Consider the following 17,534-nt stretch of genomic DNA (forward strand, 5'->3'; position numbering starts at 1 on the left):
GAGATTGTCCAGCCAAGGGCAGCAAAAATGGTGAGGGGCCTGGTCTGAAACATATGACTTGTGAGGAGTGGCTGAGGGAACTAGGTTTATTTAGTCTAGAGAGAAGACTGAGAGGTGACCTGATAGGGACCTTCAACTACTTGAAGGGTGGTTCAAAAGAGGATGGAGCTAAGCTAGACTTGAGAGGGTCCAGAGAAGGGCCACTCATATTGTTAGAGGTACTAAAACACTGGAACATGTTACCCAGAGAGGTGGTGGAATCTCCATACTTGGAGGTTTTTAAGACCTGGCTAGACAAACTTTTGGCTGGGATGATCTGGTTGGGACTGGTCCTGCTTTGAGCAGGGGGTTGGTCTAGATGACCTCATGATGTCCCTTCCAACCATAATTTTCTGTGATTCTATGACATCCACACCCACACACACACACACCCCCACCCACCCACCCACCCACACACACGGGCTTTGAGAAGCTTTGGTCCCTGATTCAACGCAGGGGAGATTTGGCCTGATTCGGCTGCTGAATCTCCAAAGTTGAATCAAATCAGACAACTCTTTAATCTTTCCAAATTGAATTAGAACCCTCTGAATCTATTCAAAAAGGTTTGGAAAGATTCAGCAATTCAGATACAGATGCAGCTTTAAATGTTTTTTCTACATCTCTCAAGGTAGCAGGAATCTCGTGAATGCTGCGATGGTGGGGCAGATGGAGCATCCTACAGGAGTGTAGGGGGCTCCCCAGCGTGCTTGGCAGCAGACCCGGAAGTGGACCAGAAGCACTTCTGGTCCACTTCTGGGTCTGCTGGGGAGTGTGAAGGGGGGCCCTCCTACAGCCCCCTGGCTCAGTGACTGGTGTCTCCTGTGTCTGGGGAAGCACCTGGGGTCCCCCCATGGCCGATCACTGAGCTTGAGGGGTGCAGGGGCCCCCCTGCATGCTCTCTGGAAGACCCAGAAGTGGACTGGAAGTACTTCCGGTCTACTTCTGGGTTCATGGCCGAGCACGTGGGGGGCCCTCCCATGCTCCTGTGGGATGCTCCATCCACCCCCACATCACAGTGTTCATGAGCCACGCTGGTACTTCAAGGTATGTAGAAAAAACATTTTAAGCTGTGTCTACGTCCGAATTGCTGATTCTCCAAATCAGCATCGAATCTTCAGATCTGGATTTAGCCAGATCAAATCAGGGACAGTAATCTGAATCAACTAATTAAATCACTGTCCCCTATTTGGGCTGAATCCAAATTGAATAGGGCCTGCTTCGCACCCCCCCCCAGCATTCCCTAAGCTGCACGGCCGCACAGGCACACTCATGCTACACTGCCAGGCGTGCCTGTGTGGCAGTGTAGCTTAGAGGGAATGGTGACACATACCCCGCCCCAAAAAAAAACAACAAACCAAACACACCCTTGTTTTTGCTTTGCCAGAATATTAGATAGCTTTTTTTTTTAAATGTGTGAAGAAAAAGAAAAGTTTTACAAAATCATTTCTTCTGGTAGCGTGTAGTCTATCATTCATCTTAATTGTTCTTCACCTTTCATTCGTCACATTATGAGCTTCTTCTGACAGTAGCAATAAGTCACAAAACCTCTACTAGAAAGCTTTGAGGAATAAAGTTTAGGGACACTGAACAAACCTAGCATTGTAATAGTATTTTTAATCTTCCTGATTTTGTCTTTTACACCCTAATCCAGATATGTTCAACATACAATGTACTTATTTTGTTAAAAGCTGAATACCGCATAGACTAGGAGCTAAAAATGACTATCTACGTTCTTTGTTAGCTTGATGAAAGACAAGTACCCATGCTGATGCAGCTTGAAAGACACCTAAATCAGATATTATCTTGGTAGTCATAAAGTTAATATGACTTCTATTATTCTTTGACTAAATATGTTATGTTTTGTTATATTTAATTCTAAGTTAAAAATAAACTACCTCTCAGCAACATAGTGACAATCTAAAAAGGAAATGCTTTTTTCTGTATATTGTAAATTGTGCTGTAAAATGTAACAATGGTGGGAAAAATGTAGATACACTATAGAAAATGCACAAAACCCAGTAAATGCCTTCTGCAAAACCCTGCCAATAAAAGTCTAAAAGATACTGGTTTAGAGTTTATGTGGTTTTTTAACAATACTGGCTAAGTTTGCAAACTTACCAGTCACTACCAGATAATCAACAGGGAATAAAAGATTTAGCTTATACTTCTGATCCTACTACTTGAATGTCCTCAGCTTAATGCTCTAGTGACAGCAATTTTGCCCCTAAAATCTAATACAATTGTGCCTTTCATAAGCAGTACGTCTTCGCTCTCAGCCTGAAAAAAAGGCTTCTTGAGAAATACTTGGTTATTATTTCATCTGGAAATTCAGTAAGACAGGCACATTTCCTTTAAACTCTCCTCCTAGCTATACTTGAAGAATCTCACAAATGAACTACTGTAGGTGAAAGACTGTTGAGAATTACTTCAAAAGAATTAGGATTATGCCATATATACTATATAGTGAAATTTACTACCCCCATTGGAAACCAGACAACGGGTCTGATCTAAAGCACACTGAAGTCTCTCAGAGTCTTTTCTACTTCAGTGAGCTTTGTATCAGGTTGTAAATGAGCAAAGCGCAGGGGACTTGGTAGGGGAATAGAATCTTTTCCTCAAATCCTAGACAAAACAAGAGAGACCCATGCAGCCACTTAGCACATTATGTTGCAGTCAGTCTTTGCCTGCTACATCAGGGGGCCATCATGTACTGCATACCCCCTTTAGGTCAGGAGTTCTGAAAATTACAACACTCTTTTATTTCTTCTTTGTTTCTAGCTTTTCAAAGTCCAGACTGACCTTAGGTAATTCCAGGTGACACCTTATGCTTTAGGGATTACAGAAGCCCTAATGAAAACTCAAGTTGTACTGTTGGGGTCAGGTATATTCTATTTTCTAAACAATAATGCACAGATCTGTAGTATTTTACTGTCCTTATTTGTATTCAGTCAGCTATCAAATAAGAATCTTTAAAAGCAATGTTTACAAAATCATGCAATATTGCAGTATTTACCTGACCCCTTCTGAATGGCCTTAATCCCCAAAGGAAGGGTATAACACCAGCTATATAGTTCATGTTAGAGAAGTACATGAATCAAGGGATAAGGACTCTAGTCATTAGATCCTACAAAACAAGCTTAAAAGGTAAGGCTTAGCAGTGGGTAGCAGAGGAAACAAAAAGTTCCTGCTCTTTTACACTGGAGGATCAAGTCTGGCTTTCCAGGCTTTTTCCTGGACGGGGATAAACTGTGTGCCTTCTGCAGTCTGAACTGAACACATTTAACAAACTTCTTTTTCACAAACCCTTCATAGACTATTTACATGAAACAGGTATAAACAACAATCAAACAGGAAAACAAGCACTTCTGAAGAATATGAAATCTCTGACTTCTCTAATTTAGTTTCCTAAAAGCCACTATGGAACACTTGGACACCTAGTAGGAATAAGAAGAGATTACGTCAGCAAGCTTGATGGAGGGCCTTCTGTTGCCCTCAGAAGCTCTTGTCTTCCATTGCCTTTCCTGGGCTTTTGTTTAGCCTTTAAATGAATAATGAAGCTGAGGTATAAATTTACTGCCCTGGAAAAAGCTTTAGGGGGAAAGAAGGGATGAGGTGGGGGCAAGTGCTCCTTTGTCACATCTACAGCAGGTCTGTGTCCCTCCAGCCATAGAGAAGCCCACACCGCCTGGCTGCAGGAGTTGGTGCTAGGACACAGAAGGAACAGCCCTGCATCCCCTGGCCCTAGAAGCTGAGCTGGAGCAGCCCCATGCTGCCCAGGCATATGAGGGCCTCACCTGCCTTGAGAATTCAAAGACCCCTGCTGCTCGTGATATGCCCCTGTACCTGGCTCCTATGACCCAAGAGCACATGTCTGCTCCTGCTGGCCTTCTCTTGCTGTGTCCCTGCACCCAGCTCCTATGGCCTGGGAGAGTGAATGTCTGTATATGCTGTAAGGTAGCACCAGGGGTTGATGCCCCTCTCATCTCCTAAATATGCTACTGTGATAAAGTGATATTTATTCAAAGGGCTTAAAATTTAGTCTTTCTTCTCTTTTCTATTTTATTTGCTGCTGTTAAGCACACCATATTTGAGTTAAATGCCCCATTAATTATTGGAAGAAAATATCTGTTTATTAAGATTCAGCAGACTTATTCTTTTAATGAAGGGACAAGAAAACTCACAATATACTTTTGAAATCTCCAGTAACTTCTCTAATTTAAACAGGGAACAAAAGACCAACATTCCTAAGAGGAGGCACCTCAAAACCATTTTAAAAACAATGACAGCAAAAAACCCCCAGGCTTTCTTCATACATACTAAAGAAACAAAAAATGATACAAGTCTATATTTTCTCCTTTGTAGTTCACCTTTTAAAGTGACCTGAATTCCACAGAAGCAGTACTGCAATTTGTTCCATTACCAAGTTATATCTGATGAGACCCATCCAAGTCTCCCAGCTTTACTTTAGTTCTGTCTGTTCAGGCTGACAAAAGTGCACTTCTTTGCTGGCATAAGCAATAATTGCAAAGAATCTCAATAGGGAAACTGTGCCAAACTGGCAGAGTTGAGAATTAGAAGAAACTTTGTCTGTGAGAATTGGACTTGTTTGTCCTACCAATTTTGTTCTAAAATGCTGGAAGTATCGTGTGTTTCTGTGTCACATGGTGGAGGGATTCCTTCTGTTTTTAGTATTCAGAGAAATATCTAGAAATAAGTAGCATTAAGTGCAAGAGTCCTGCAGAGACTTCTCCAGCTGGGAAAATGGTTACTGTGACCCAAAGCTTTAGTGTCAGGGGTGATATATTTAAAGCAAAAGAAACAACTGGAACATCAGCCACTCTCCAGAATAATGTTGGACTCCATTACCTTTCTCCACATAAATTCCCCAGTCATTTTTTTCACTGAATAATGCACTACAAATATGCTGGGAAAATTTTGCTTCAGGGCCTGCTCCAAAGCTCCCTGACTTCAATGCGCTTTTGATCAGCATCTCTTGCACCTATTACAGGTTAAAATAATCATATAACGTATTTTGAACAACCAGTCCTTCTGAAATCTTTCATATATTTTGAAGGAGTTCAGGACTGAATTTCAGATATTGTACAAAACAGGCTTTACTCCATTTGTTAGGAACAAAACACGCTTGTCTCTTGTATTTTATACACACAGGTTTAAAGATATATCAGAAAATGATGAATAATCTGTTTTATATATTTTTCAGTAATAATGCTAAATGTCATGGTCTAGTAGAGCATGAAATCTGCCTTAACAGCTAGCAACCAGGAGGGATTTAAGTTCTCAGCTGCATTATTTGCCTTGCAAGCCATCTAGAAACAAGTCTCACAAACTTGTGCATGCCGTAATTCAAAACTTGAAGAGATTCAGTTTAAATTCTAGTATTGCCACAGATCCACGAATATTACAGTTCTTAACAATAATATATAACTATCTGGCCACAAAGCACTAACTTATAAATAAGAAAAATTTTGAGGGGCCTTGATGCTTTTTATTCTCCTTAAATTTTTAAGGGTCCACTCCTGCAGTTCTCCCTCACACTGAGAAATACTTCCTCAGCAGAGTAGTTCTACTGACTTCTGAAGGATTCCTCTCATGAGTAAGCACTTCTTAATGTAAGGACTGAAGACCTGTGCTCTAAAGGAGTGGTTTTAAAAACTGCGGTGCACACACAATTCTGATTGAAATCAGAGAGAGCTTAGCACATTGCTCAGCACATTGCAAATCAGGACCTATGCAACATGGAGCTTTAAAAACCTTCCGCAATGCATGGAATTATTCAGTAACAGCAATAAAAATTATGTATGTGAAGGACTTTAATATTTGCTGCTTACATCTGAGTACTGGGGAGAACAAAGCAAGCTGTGCAGTATAGCTTTGAATAGCTTGGCCTTATAAAAAAATCACATTAAAAAAAACAAACACATAAGGCCTCATTTTCCATTGCTTCGTATCTTGTGTGGTCATTTGTGATACACAGATTTTAAAGCCAGGAGGGACCACTTGGTTATGTAGCCACAAAGTGAATGTGAAACAGTCACATTCTGATTTAGTAAAATCTTATACCTATTTTGCACAGGTGCCAATGCCTAAACAAGGCAATGTGAATGTAAATCAACGTCAATAATTGTGGTATCTGCAACTCTAGTAAAAATATAAATAAGAATAAAAAAAAGCCTTCTGAAAGGTTTTTACAAGTTCCTATTCTTTTGTGGAAATCTGAATTTTAATACCACATAGTAGAATCTAGATAGCTGTAAGAAAAAGAAAGTAAGTGCTACAAGTAAGTATTACAATTGTTCTTCCCTACATCTATTTACTAGTACATTAACTGTTCCATAAACTAGACCTTCATAATTATGTCACACTTAAAATAAAGTGATTTGGTTAAATGCACAGTCAGCCAGTACAAATCTCGCATTAGCCATAGCTAAATGAAAACAGCAATGAGATAGTGGGCTTTTTGCTTATCTGTGTAATTTTCCTCTTCCACACTTTTTATCATTTATGGGCCTTCTACAGCTGAGAGCAGCCTTCAACTGTCATTTTTCACAGCGGCAGATATATAGATGCTGTCCTGCCCAAACAGCCCTATGGGAATGATGCTCAGGAAGTAATCAAGGTACAGGAGACACGTAAAAACGCACCCAAAGATACTGTCTAGGCTGACAGCTCTATTACAGAGAACTTCGTTAAGGGAAAGAAGTCACCTCATCAAACCAAAGATGATCCTTTTCTTTCTTATCAGTGCCACAAACCAGCAATGACTGGGGCTAGGGGAGGGAAGGGAAGAGGGAGTCAAACCATGACATAATCACAAGAGAGAGGTAGCTTCAGCTGATGTGGGCAGAAACCTGCATCCTCCCTGTTTCTCCCCAGGGAAGCTTTGAGATGATTTCCCTCCCCCTCACCAGGTGATGGTGATAATTTTTCTTAACTACAAGCAGATTAGCCGAAACTTGTCCAATTCCACCTTCTGTTTTTTGAAGATCCAGGGTTATTGTAGGGCCCCTCTACATGTGCAGGTAAAGTGTAATGGGATCTAATGTGTGATCCACATAATCGTGCCACCTGCCATGCCACACCAGCACACTGACAGGAGTCATGATTGTAGGACTGCACATTAGATCCCATTCCGCCTTATTGCTGGACTTCCTCCAAACCAGCAAGGAGCAAACTTCTGCAGTTGGAAGTCCCCCCAGCTGAGGACCTCCAAGCCCTGGGGGTTTCATGCACCCCTGGGGCAGCTGTGCCGCCCACCTGCCAGGATCTAGCTGGGTTCTGGTACCCAGCATCTGCAGCTGCAGGACTCTGGGTCCCTGTGTTGCTGGGACCCGGATGTGGCTGTTGGGGCTGAGAGTCTCCTTAGCTGCAGGACTCCTAGCCCCAGCTGGGCATGATGCACTGCTATGGCTGGGAGCCCCCCCACCTGACAGGACTCCCAGCTGTAGGGGAGACCCTGCTACACATGCAAGTTAAAGCTCAATAGCAACCAGCTATGAAGCCAGTATGCATTTCTGAAATCTAACTTTATAGCTGGTTGGAGGTTTTTATGGTGCAATAGCTACTTTGCACATGTAGCTGGTCTCAAGGTAACTGGGCAATTAACCAGTTAATTGCATGATACCTGTAAAATGAAGAGGGGGCTTCAGAAGTCCCCTGAGGGGAAGAAGGGGATAGTGAATGCTTTATTTATTAGAATGAAGGAAAGTAGACACCTTTCTTATTGGTTATATTCCTCTCCTTTAACTGTCTTATATGCCATTTGTGCTCATAGGCCTATGAGCTACAGGATAGTCTCATATAGCTCCAAGCAATAAATTGTCACCCATTCTAGTACTGTTATATCACAATATAACTATGAAACAGCAGCAGCAAGTAAACAATAGCAATGAGACCTTTTTCTTACATGCTGGCTTTCCAACTTCTCAGCTTGAAAAGCTGGGGGGGGCGGGTTGTAGCAGGAGGGAGGCAGGCCACCGATTTAGTATCTTCAGATTTCCAGAACTTAGAGACTTCACAAGGGCTAAGGTATATTCTAATGGTCAGTAACATTTGAAATAGTGCTAGCATTCTTATTTCAGATACGTACTTGAGAAACAGACAGTTACCTCATAAACTCTAGGCAAACATGTCTCCTGGGTCCACACCCCTTTCACACACTCCTGGGACCTCACACACTGGTCACTGCACCATCCACACTGCATGAAAGTAGGTGCAGAGAGACACTGACTGCAGGATTTAAAGTGATCACAGCCTGGTCCATTGAGTGGAATCTTGGTTATCTATTGATAAGAAAATGATATATAGATTTTTGTAAATATGTAGCAAAGAGATATCCATATGTATGCAAAATATTGTGATATTACCCAGCTTTTAAATGGGCATATTATGGTTCTAGTGTAGCTTAGTTTCCTAATTAGGAAATCTGATAAGTAATTTAACTGGCACATTCCTAAACTCACTGGGGAAAAAAACCCCAAGGCATGCTGATAATATCATTCCAAACACTGTTATTTACGGGATTAGAACTGGCAAAGAAGGTTGTTGTCTACAAAAGCCCATACCTCTCTGAACCAGTTAGTTTCTAATGTGGACACGCATGCATTTGCAACCCTTTCAAAATGGGAACCTTTCAAAAGGGCAGAGTTCTAATCACTGTGTATGAACGAGCTGAGAACGATTCAGAAATAGAACTGCTCCAACTTTAACCCTGGATGAAGCACATAATAATCATAACCTGTCAGCTGCTGCCCTTTTGAAATATTCTCCCTCTGCAAGGGTTCCAACCTGTGTGTCCATGCCTGCCACCCTGCCCTACCTTCTGGGCTGATTGACCTGGACAGAACTTCAGCAAAACACTTGTTTTCTACTCTAAATTGTGTATGAAGGGCCGTATTAAAACAAAAAGATTTAGGCATATACAATATGATTTAGGCAGATGTTATGCACATATTTATCCAAAATTGTGCTCTGAAGAACACCTCCTCTGTGGCTACCTAGCCTTAGAGTTGCCTAAAACTCATAAGTCACAATTCATAAGGGTACAAGGCCAGCAAAATTAGAGAAACCAAAACTCCAGTTAAGACAGGGGAGTCCTGGATTCCAGTCCTGATTCCCAGGATTATTATGGGTCTTTGCCCCAAAGCTGTTTAATATAAAATACAGAACAAGTGATGGAAGCACTGACCAGAACTTATGACTCCCCATTCCAAGTTAAGTGCCTTGACCACTGGGCTGCAGGCTCATGACCCATCTTGCTTGCTCATTTCCTGGCCTCCTTAATCTTGCATTCTTTTTTGCACAGTAGCACAGTTTCAACCAGAACAGTGGAGACAGCCTCCTCTAACCTAGGCAATAGCCTTTGGGCAGCTTTTTGAGAGGATGCTTTGAATTCACCTCCTGCAAAAGTATTGTAACCACCAGGCTGTTATGTAAAAGATGGGTAGCCACTCCAATGCCCACTCAACGTCTGAAAAGAAAACAATGACTCCTGCTCTGTTATTTGAAAGAAAAATGGTAGCTCAGATGAAGACTCTGGATCCCCAGTGGATGGAAATGTCTGACTGAAGCCCAGACTCAGGTGCTTCTCTGAAGAGGAAATGCAAGTTTACACTCATTCCAGTGCTTAGTATTTTCTACTGGCTAAGTCTTGGTGCATCTCCACTCAGCATCTGGATTCATGTATTTTTGTCTGAGGTACTTAACTCTTTCCATACACTCTACAGGGCAGTGTTTCCCAACCTTTTTCAGCACAAGTCACACTTACATTAATAAAAATTTTCCACAGCACATCTGTTAAACAATTTCCCATCCTCATACCTATTGTAGCTTATTGCTATGGCAAAATTGTGCGGCACACCTGTTCATTTCTGATGGCACACTTTTGTGCTGCAGCACACTGGTTGGTAAACACTGCTATAGGGAGCCTGCCTCTAGGGCCAGATAAGTTACAGTTAGGCATTGCGGTGCCTGACTTCACGCCACCTAAGTCTTTACTGGATTCAGGCCTAACTTACTGGAAAAGTCATTGAACTTCAATGACCCTCAGTTTACTCAACAGTAAAATGCAGGCACTTCTTACTTCACCTGTAAGAATGTCAGACTTAAATCTGTAACACACGTTAAGCAGAAATGCTCCGTAAATGCTCGCTATTTACATCTGTCATAAATGCATAGTTGTTACATTATACATTTAAACTTCTTTTGGTTGTATTTTATTTTAAGGTTACATTTATAACGAGTTCTTTAAAAAAATCAGTAAATGATTAGAAGTTTTAATTAGCACTTTATTAAATTTTTATGGACTGTAATACAATTCAAAAGGTTAAGGGACTATTTATAACTGTAGCTAACCATCATCTAAAAACTTTTTTTGTGCTTAGAACCATCAATAACACATACTACTCAAAAGAGTAAACTATTATAACATCTATAAATAATCTATTAACTGCTTATGAACTATTTATAAATGTAACCTTAGTATTAATTATGGACCTGATTTTAAACAGACACTAACATACACATGTGCAAATGCATTCATGCACAAACACATGCACATACATATACACAGGCCATTTAAATAGCATTATATGTTCCAATACAAGTCAACAAAAGCCAGGAAGTTCTAAAGACCATTCTTTCCTTAAGCCATTGTGTGTTTTTCTTTACAAGAACTTGAATTAAGGACAGGGTGTAAACTTTAAATTTGCAAATTTCCCGGCTTTTGTCAGTTTGTATCATGAGTCTCACATTATTTTACTGTTTTAATATTAATTTGCTATTTTTTTTAATATTAAAAAATACACTTGAGGAAACCCACAAAACACCCAAAGGATTAGACAGGCTGCAAAGGATGTAAGGCATGAGAATTTAAAATACCGTTTTGACTAACTACTTTTGTAAGGATGTTGTTATGAGTGCAGGTTTACATAGCACAATGAGTGCTTAGGTTAGGAACCACTTACCTTCCTTCCAGTTACTACCAGGGTATAACCATCTGCTACTAATGAATGTTCAATAATAACTTGTGGAGAGACTGGGTGGGAGTCTAGGTGAAAACTCACATATGGTGCTGTAGGTTCTGAACGGGAAATCACTATCTGAAAAAGAAATACATTATTTAAATCAACAGGCTGTATGTGACTTGTCTATATACCACACAGTGCTTCCAGCATACCACTATTTCTCCATGTTGTAGTAAAAGGGCTAACCCATGCTACTGCACTAATTACTTTAAGACCCCTTGTGAACTGATTAAACCCTTATCCAAATTGCTTAAACACAGCAAAATCACGAGTTTCTGAAAGATATCTGAAGTATATTTCATGTATTACATTACGTAGGAACCATCTTTGCTTTATAATCTTTGAATTTCAGATGTTTATAAATCAACTGCAAAAATCCAGTATTTAATGAATCAGTCTCATTGCATTTAAAAGAAATGTAATTTCATTAGCAATGTGGATTTAAAAGAATGTTAAACCAGAGTGTTTCTTTCTTTGAAAATGATTTGTTCTATATATTATTTATTTACACATTTGGAAACAATTTTGTATGCCTGTTAAACTTCAACATTTTGTTAAATATTTTGCTTCATAGAAACAATGCCATTTAAACAAATGTGAAAATAGTATGTAGAGAACAGAAAAGAAAAAAGCAAGGATTTCATTGTCATCACCATTTCTCTATTGTTTCAGGTGTGACATCATTTTACAGAAAGACTAAGAAACAGTCACTGAGTTGAGATATGAGGATCTTATTGTTTATAGCAGTAATTCCCAAGCAAATAGTCCATAGTGGTCTCTGAGCCCATTGTAAATAGTCTACAATTGACCTGTGGATAACACAGGGTCCTGCGCATTTTCATAGTGGTTTCAGTCAAGTTTAAGGATGTGGTTACATCGTGATCTGTGAGAAAGGTTGAGTGTTGACAGTGATCCAGAAAGTTTGCAAATTTAGTGCTATAAGGGATTAATCAGTTCAATGAGGATATATTTGCATAGGAAGCTATGAAAGAATTTCCGAAGTTTAGAAAGGAGGCAGGCTCTCTGAGTATGTTGCAGAGGTAGGTAAGATCTTCCCAGAATAAGACTACATGTGGATTTGAGGTTTGATTCCCTCTACCAGACTCATGCCCATTTGTCTTTATTGTTTATTTCTGATCTGGTGCTAGGCAGCTACAGATACAGTGTTAATTACAGGGTAGTAATTAACTACTGTAATTTCCAAGGTATGCAGGTGGCTAAAGATGTGGATAGTAAGGTCTTCATAAGACCTTACGTACCTAATTCCTGCTGATTCAATGGAATTAAACTATTGAGTGCCTCTGAATATTCTGTTACGAACATCTGCCCCTGATCCTGTGAACAGTTATATCCGCAATGCACAGTGCTAGCTATATGAATTAATACAAGCTCTGCTCTGGACAATTAAACATGGCCATATTGCTTCCAGTGCCTGAAATAGTTTACTAAGAGTGCTTAGACAGCTCTACACTCACTGGATTGTACCATATAGGTATACTGTTAGTTACTTCATTGCAATGAGTAACCCCATTGATTTCGATGGGACACGTCACAGTAGCAAACTTACACACGCACCTAAGGACTTGACAGGATCAAAGTCAATGTTTAATACAAAGATTTTGCAGGATCAAAACCATATTTAAATAAGAGTTGAATTAAAATGTAATGACATGATGCTATGAGGGCTGAGAACTGTTTACACAAAGGACAACTAGGAAGTTGCTCATTTTCCAAAAAGTCATACTGTGTTTTATTTAAGAGATTTAGCATATCAGAGAGAAAGTAAGATTCGTTGGATTTCATTGCTTAAAACAGTTAATTAAAAATAATTTAAAATTTCTTTGTTTAAAACAATCATGGAAACAGCTGATGTACAACACATTGACTTTTTGCCTGCAATAAAGTTCTTCTGTTTGCTAAACTAATATTAAGTGAACCAGGACACTGGTTTATAGAATTTCACTGGCTTTCCACACTGCCAATGTCTTTCAGTAACATGGCTGACCCCAAAACCAAGCTTAGAAATGCCTATTTGCTGTAATTCAAAACTTAAATAAAATATATGCCCAGATAACTCATGGTGATAAGTGCTTCGCACCCTGTGGATGTCTAGGCTTCAGGGCTGCAAAAAAAAAAAAAAGCAGGTTTCCTTTAAGATAAACATCTTTTTTGGTAATGTGTTACTATCCTGGTTTGCACAGAAAAATGCAGTTCTTAGAAATCAATAAGGTTTGATCATTTTTCGGTGACAGAGAACGATGATCTTTGATACAGTATATTAGGGGATTAGCTCTATTTCTATATTCAAGATGAAGAAAAAAATAGAATGAACTGCAAAACTGTATGGACAAGCTTGATTAATGCTGCTTTATGAGGAGAGGTAGCACCACAGCTGCAAATACCTTTTTAGTTGATCATTAGCCGTGTCTCCTCTTGAATGCCCACTGCTATAAAATGCTAAGAATTCTTTTCTATCATTAATCCAGGCTTCCTCTTATTGCCAAACATTCTTTCTGATTGAGCAACAGTGTTAACCCTTTAAATACTTCAGGGTTATATCTGTTAGACAATGCAAAAATATAGATTCCATTCTATGATTCTAGATAACTATTTGGAACTTAATAGACTCAACAATCTATTTTTTGTGAGAATAATATGTGTATCACCTGCTGTCAGCCTCAGTAAAGGGGTTATGACATGGTGATGTGTATCAGGTTTGCAGGAGTTATAATCAGCTTCCCCCGTTAAGCTATGTAGATCTCTACAAGCAGTCTACAATCAACAGTAACAGGTATACTAGGAGTCTGTGGGCACGTCCACACATACAGGCATGTGAGCTTGCAGCAGCTCAAATAGGAGCAGCACAAATTTGAGCCGGGAATTTTTGCCTCAGCGCATGTGCCCAGATATGCACTTTGGTGTGAGTCAAGTCGTGCCACTTGGGGCAAATAACCCTGCCCAGCTCCTCATGGATCTGCAGCCATGGGGACCTAGAGGCTGGGGCCAGCACAAGTGCTGGCCCCAGCAATATAAAAATCTTCCTTGTGCTGGTCCCAGAAGTATAAAAACCTGCCTTGCTGAGCAACTCAGGGCTACTTGATCTCAGCAGCTTCTAAGGCCTGGCCACTTGGTATCTGGGGACACTACCCCTTGTGCCAGCTGGACTGCTGAAGCAACCCCAGCCTGGAGTGGCCCCTGCACCCTCTCTACCCACTGCAGCAGTCTGACAGTGGGGGCTGCTGTCTGGCTGTGACTTGCTGCCACAGCATCCACCCCCTTGGACCTGTGGCCCCAAGACTGCACCCCTGCCAGACCTAGATGGGGTGCCCCCACTCTGCCATCTGGACAGCTATCACCCAGAATATGTACTTCTTGTGGTGGCCCACTTTAAACTGTCAAAGTGTGTCTTCTTGGCCCCAGATGGTCAAGAGGTCAGCCAGCTTGTCTGCACTCCAGCTGGGTCCCCAGTCCTGGTCCTGGACAGGCTCCTCTACTTGGGTCTTACCGCTTGTCTCACCAGCAGAGATCCTGGTGTTCCGTGTTTATGAATTGCAAATACTCTGATAAGAAGCCCAAATTCTCTCATTAAAATACCCAAAATAGTGTTCTCCCACTATTGAAATGAAATGCCACCATATATAGACAGATCAGTTGGGCAATGTTTTATTGATATATTTACCAGTATAAAGCAATTTGGAAGGTGGGTTGGGAGAGTTTGTGGGTGGGTGTAGGGGTTGTGGGAGTATGGGGCTTGTGTGGGGGTTTGGGGTTTGTGGCTGGTTATGTGGGTGAGGGGTTTGTGGGGGTGGCTTGGGGATGTGGGTGGATTGTGGGGGGAATATGAGTGTGGAGGGGCTGTGTCGGCAGGGGGCTGCTTGGGTGGGGTGGGTCCTCTGTCCTGCACAGGGTGCAGACCCCCATACAGCACACAGACTGCCCCCCCCACAGGTCCTACAGCTTCCCTGCACAGGGCCATAGTCCCCACCTGCACGGAACACATGCCCCCACAGGGCCCACATACCCCTCTGCAGGGTCCTCATGCACTCCCTAAAGGGCCCTCATGCGTCCACACAGGGCCCTAATGCCCCTGAAGGGCCCTCATGAGCCCCCAACAGGGCCCCAGGCCCCCTGCAGGGCCCACAGCTTACCCCTGCAATAGCAGTGGCCATGGGGCACTCAGGGCTTGCTGCGGTCAGAGCCCCCAGTGGCGTGGCACAGCCCTAATGGCTTTGGAGCTGGTGCCATCTGTGCTACCTGTCACCAGGCTGGGCCAGCTCGGTATGGTATGGCGCAGGGCCATGTGGTTTCAGGCAGCACTGAGACTTACAAGGACTGCATGTGGTGCCATGCTGGGTCCTGTGTGCATGGGCCCGACATGCTGTTGGGTTTGGCCAGTTCCATGAAGGCAGGATCCGGCGCGGTGCAACACGCGGTCCCCATGAGTGGGGCTGGGTCTTGGGTGACAGCTCGAGTGGCCCTGGTGTTGCCTGAAGCTGCATGGCCCCATGCTGTGCTGTGCCAAGCCATCCTGGCCCTGTAACAGGCGCACAGGCTCTGAGACGACAGGGGCCATGCTGTGCCACTGGGGAGTTCTGGCCACAGCAAGCCCTGAGTGCTCTATGGCCACTGCTGCTGTGGGTGTGAGCCATGGACCTTGCAGGGGGGCTGAGGCCCTGCGGGGGGGGGTTGGGGATGGGGCCCTGCAAGAGGCCCCCTGACTAGCCCCCACACCGCCCACACAACCCACACATTTCTACAGCACCCCCAGTCCCTACTTAACGCGGACAGTGCCTGGGTCACAGCCTTTGCTGCTCCTGCTTGACCCGCATGTGAATGCAGTGTGCTAGGGCAGCATGGGCCACCATACAGATGCTCTGGCTGGATGCCATAGTGTCTCTGGAGGTCCGAGCCCTGGCTTGCCTGCACCGCTTTTTTCTACCGTGTTTTTATTTGATACCTGGAAATCCAGGTATAAAATTTTGAGCCCCTGCTGGAAATATGCAGCGTGGGGAACATTTTTTCATTCTCAGTATGCCTCTTGCACACTCGTCTGGATGTGCCCCATGAGTCCAAATACATTGTTATTTTTCGGCTGACTTATCTATGTAATTTGTAAATGTACTGGCCATGCCCAGGGAACTCCTTAGTTTGCTTAAATCTTATACTAAATCATCCTACAGAGGAACAATATGCTCTGAAGCATGTTAGAGATTGACATGCAATAAGCAGACAGATACATATGTGCCCAATGTCCTTCAATGTACCTACTGTCTTCATAGACAATAAATACCAGTAACTAGAATTCCTGACAGCCTTCCCAAGATAAAATGCAACATTTTACTCCCTCTATCCTTGAAGAAGATAGATAATTCGCCAATATACTGACTGAATGGTGGATTTCACTGCTGTCTTTGAAACTGGTATACTTATTTCTGACATTAAAAAAAGACACATAAAAAGGAACAACGAGCACTGAAAGCTTACACGTCATAGCCTTCCTGTGCAGCTCGGAGCATTTCCACGATGATGGGTTTTGAAGACAGGAGGTCAATAGATTAATTAATGTATCCTTTATACTGGAAGTGGGTGATCATTTTTTAATTCCATGAATATAAAATGAATTCTTTTAAACACCTTTTCATTGCTGTCAGCCTATCTGAGTGTTCAGTCACAAGTCTTGACCCTAGGTTAATTTATACACAACTTTGCATATTAAGACTGTAACAACTTCACTTGCAGAGGATTTTTTTTTTAATCGTTCTGGTGATCAGTCGTGCTAGTCAGCAGGATTGAGTTACAAATGTGACTGTATGCATGTCAGACTATCTTCTGCAAAAATGTGAGGCCTACTTAAAACAATCTAGGCAAAGTATCATATTGTTATTTTCACTAGATGTCTGACAGGTGTACACCATTATCCAGCAGAGATAGCTCCAGGGTTAACATTATTGTATAACACCTCGAGTGCCCCAGGTTATGCAGCATAGCCTTGTAAACGGCACATATGTAGCTCACTGGATGTTGTATATCATTCTAATCCATTGAGTATAATGCATCTGCTTTGAAGGGCCTAAGCTTTTTTACTGGAACTGAACATTAAAACATGTGCTCCCTTCCAAACATTTATATGGCTCCAGGTGTTAATTTTAACTTCAGTATAAGGATTTCTCTGCCTTTCCTTTACAGTTTGAAAGTTTACTTTTGGATGAACAGAGCATACTTTCTACAATGGAAACAAGAAGTGCTACTATAAAATCTATTCAATATTAAAAAATAAGTTGAAAATATTTTCAAAAACCCAGTCCTAACATAGATTTTGTTATAGATGTGGTTTAAAAACAGAAAAAGCAAAAAACAGTGACTAAGTACACATTCACATACATACAATGTATGTATAGCTTATACTTATTCTTTAATAAGTCAGATTGTCACTTCTGAAAAATCAAGTGCATG

General features: G+C 41.7%; 1 protein-coding gene across 4 annotated transcripts in view; it reads right to left on the reverse strand.

Annotated features, from left to right (window-relative positions):
- The window catches only part of MET (MET proto-oncogene, receptor tyrosine kinase), a 129,290-nt gene that overhangs the window by 52,466 nt on the left and 59,290 nt on the right, over positions 1–17,534 (reverse strand). For all 4 annotated transcript variants that reach the window (XM_090042234.1, XM_090042235.1, XM_090042233.1 and 1 more), the window contains exons 4-5: positions 11,022–11,156; positions 8,166–8,339 (exon numbers count right to left, since the gene is read on the reverse strand). In XM_090042234.1, coding sequence (XP_089898360.1) covers positions 8,166–8,339; positions 11,022–11,156 — 309 coding nt within the window. The remainder of the gene's footprint in view (positions 1–8,165; positions 8,340–11,021; positions 11,157–17,534) is intronic.

This window comes from Crocodylus siamensis, chromosome 4 (assembly GCF_052110815.1).
Source record: "Crocodylus siamensis isolate JL-2025a chromosome 4, ASM5211081v1, whole genome shotgun sequence".
Classification (NCBI taxonomy): Eukaryota; Metazoa; Chordata; order Crocodylia; family Crocodylidae; genus Crocodylus; species Crocodylus siamensis.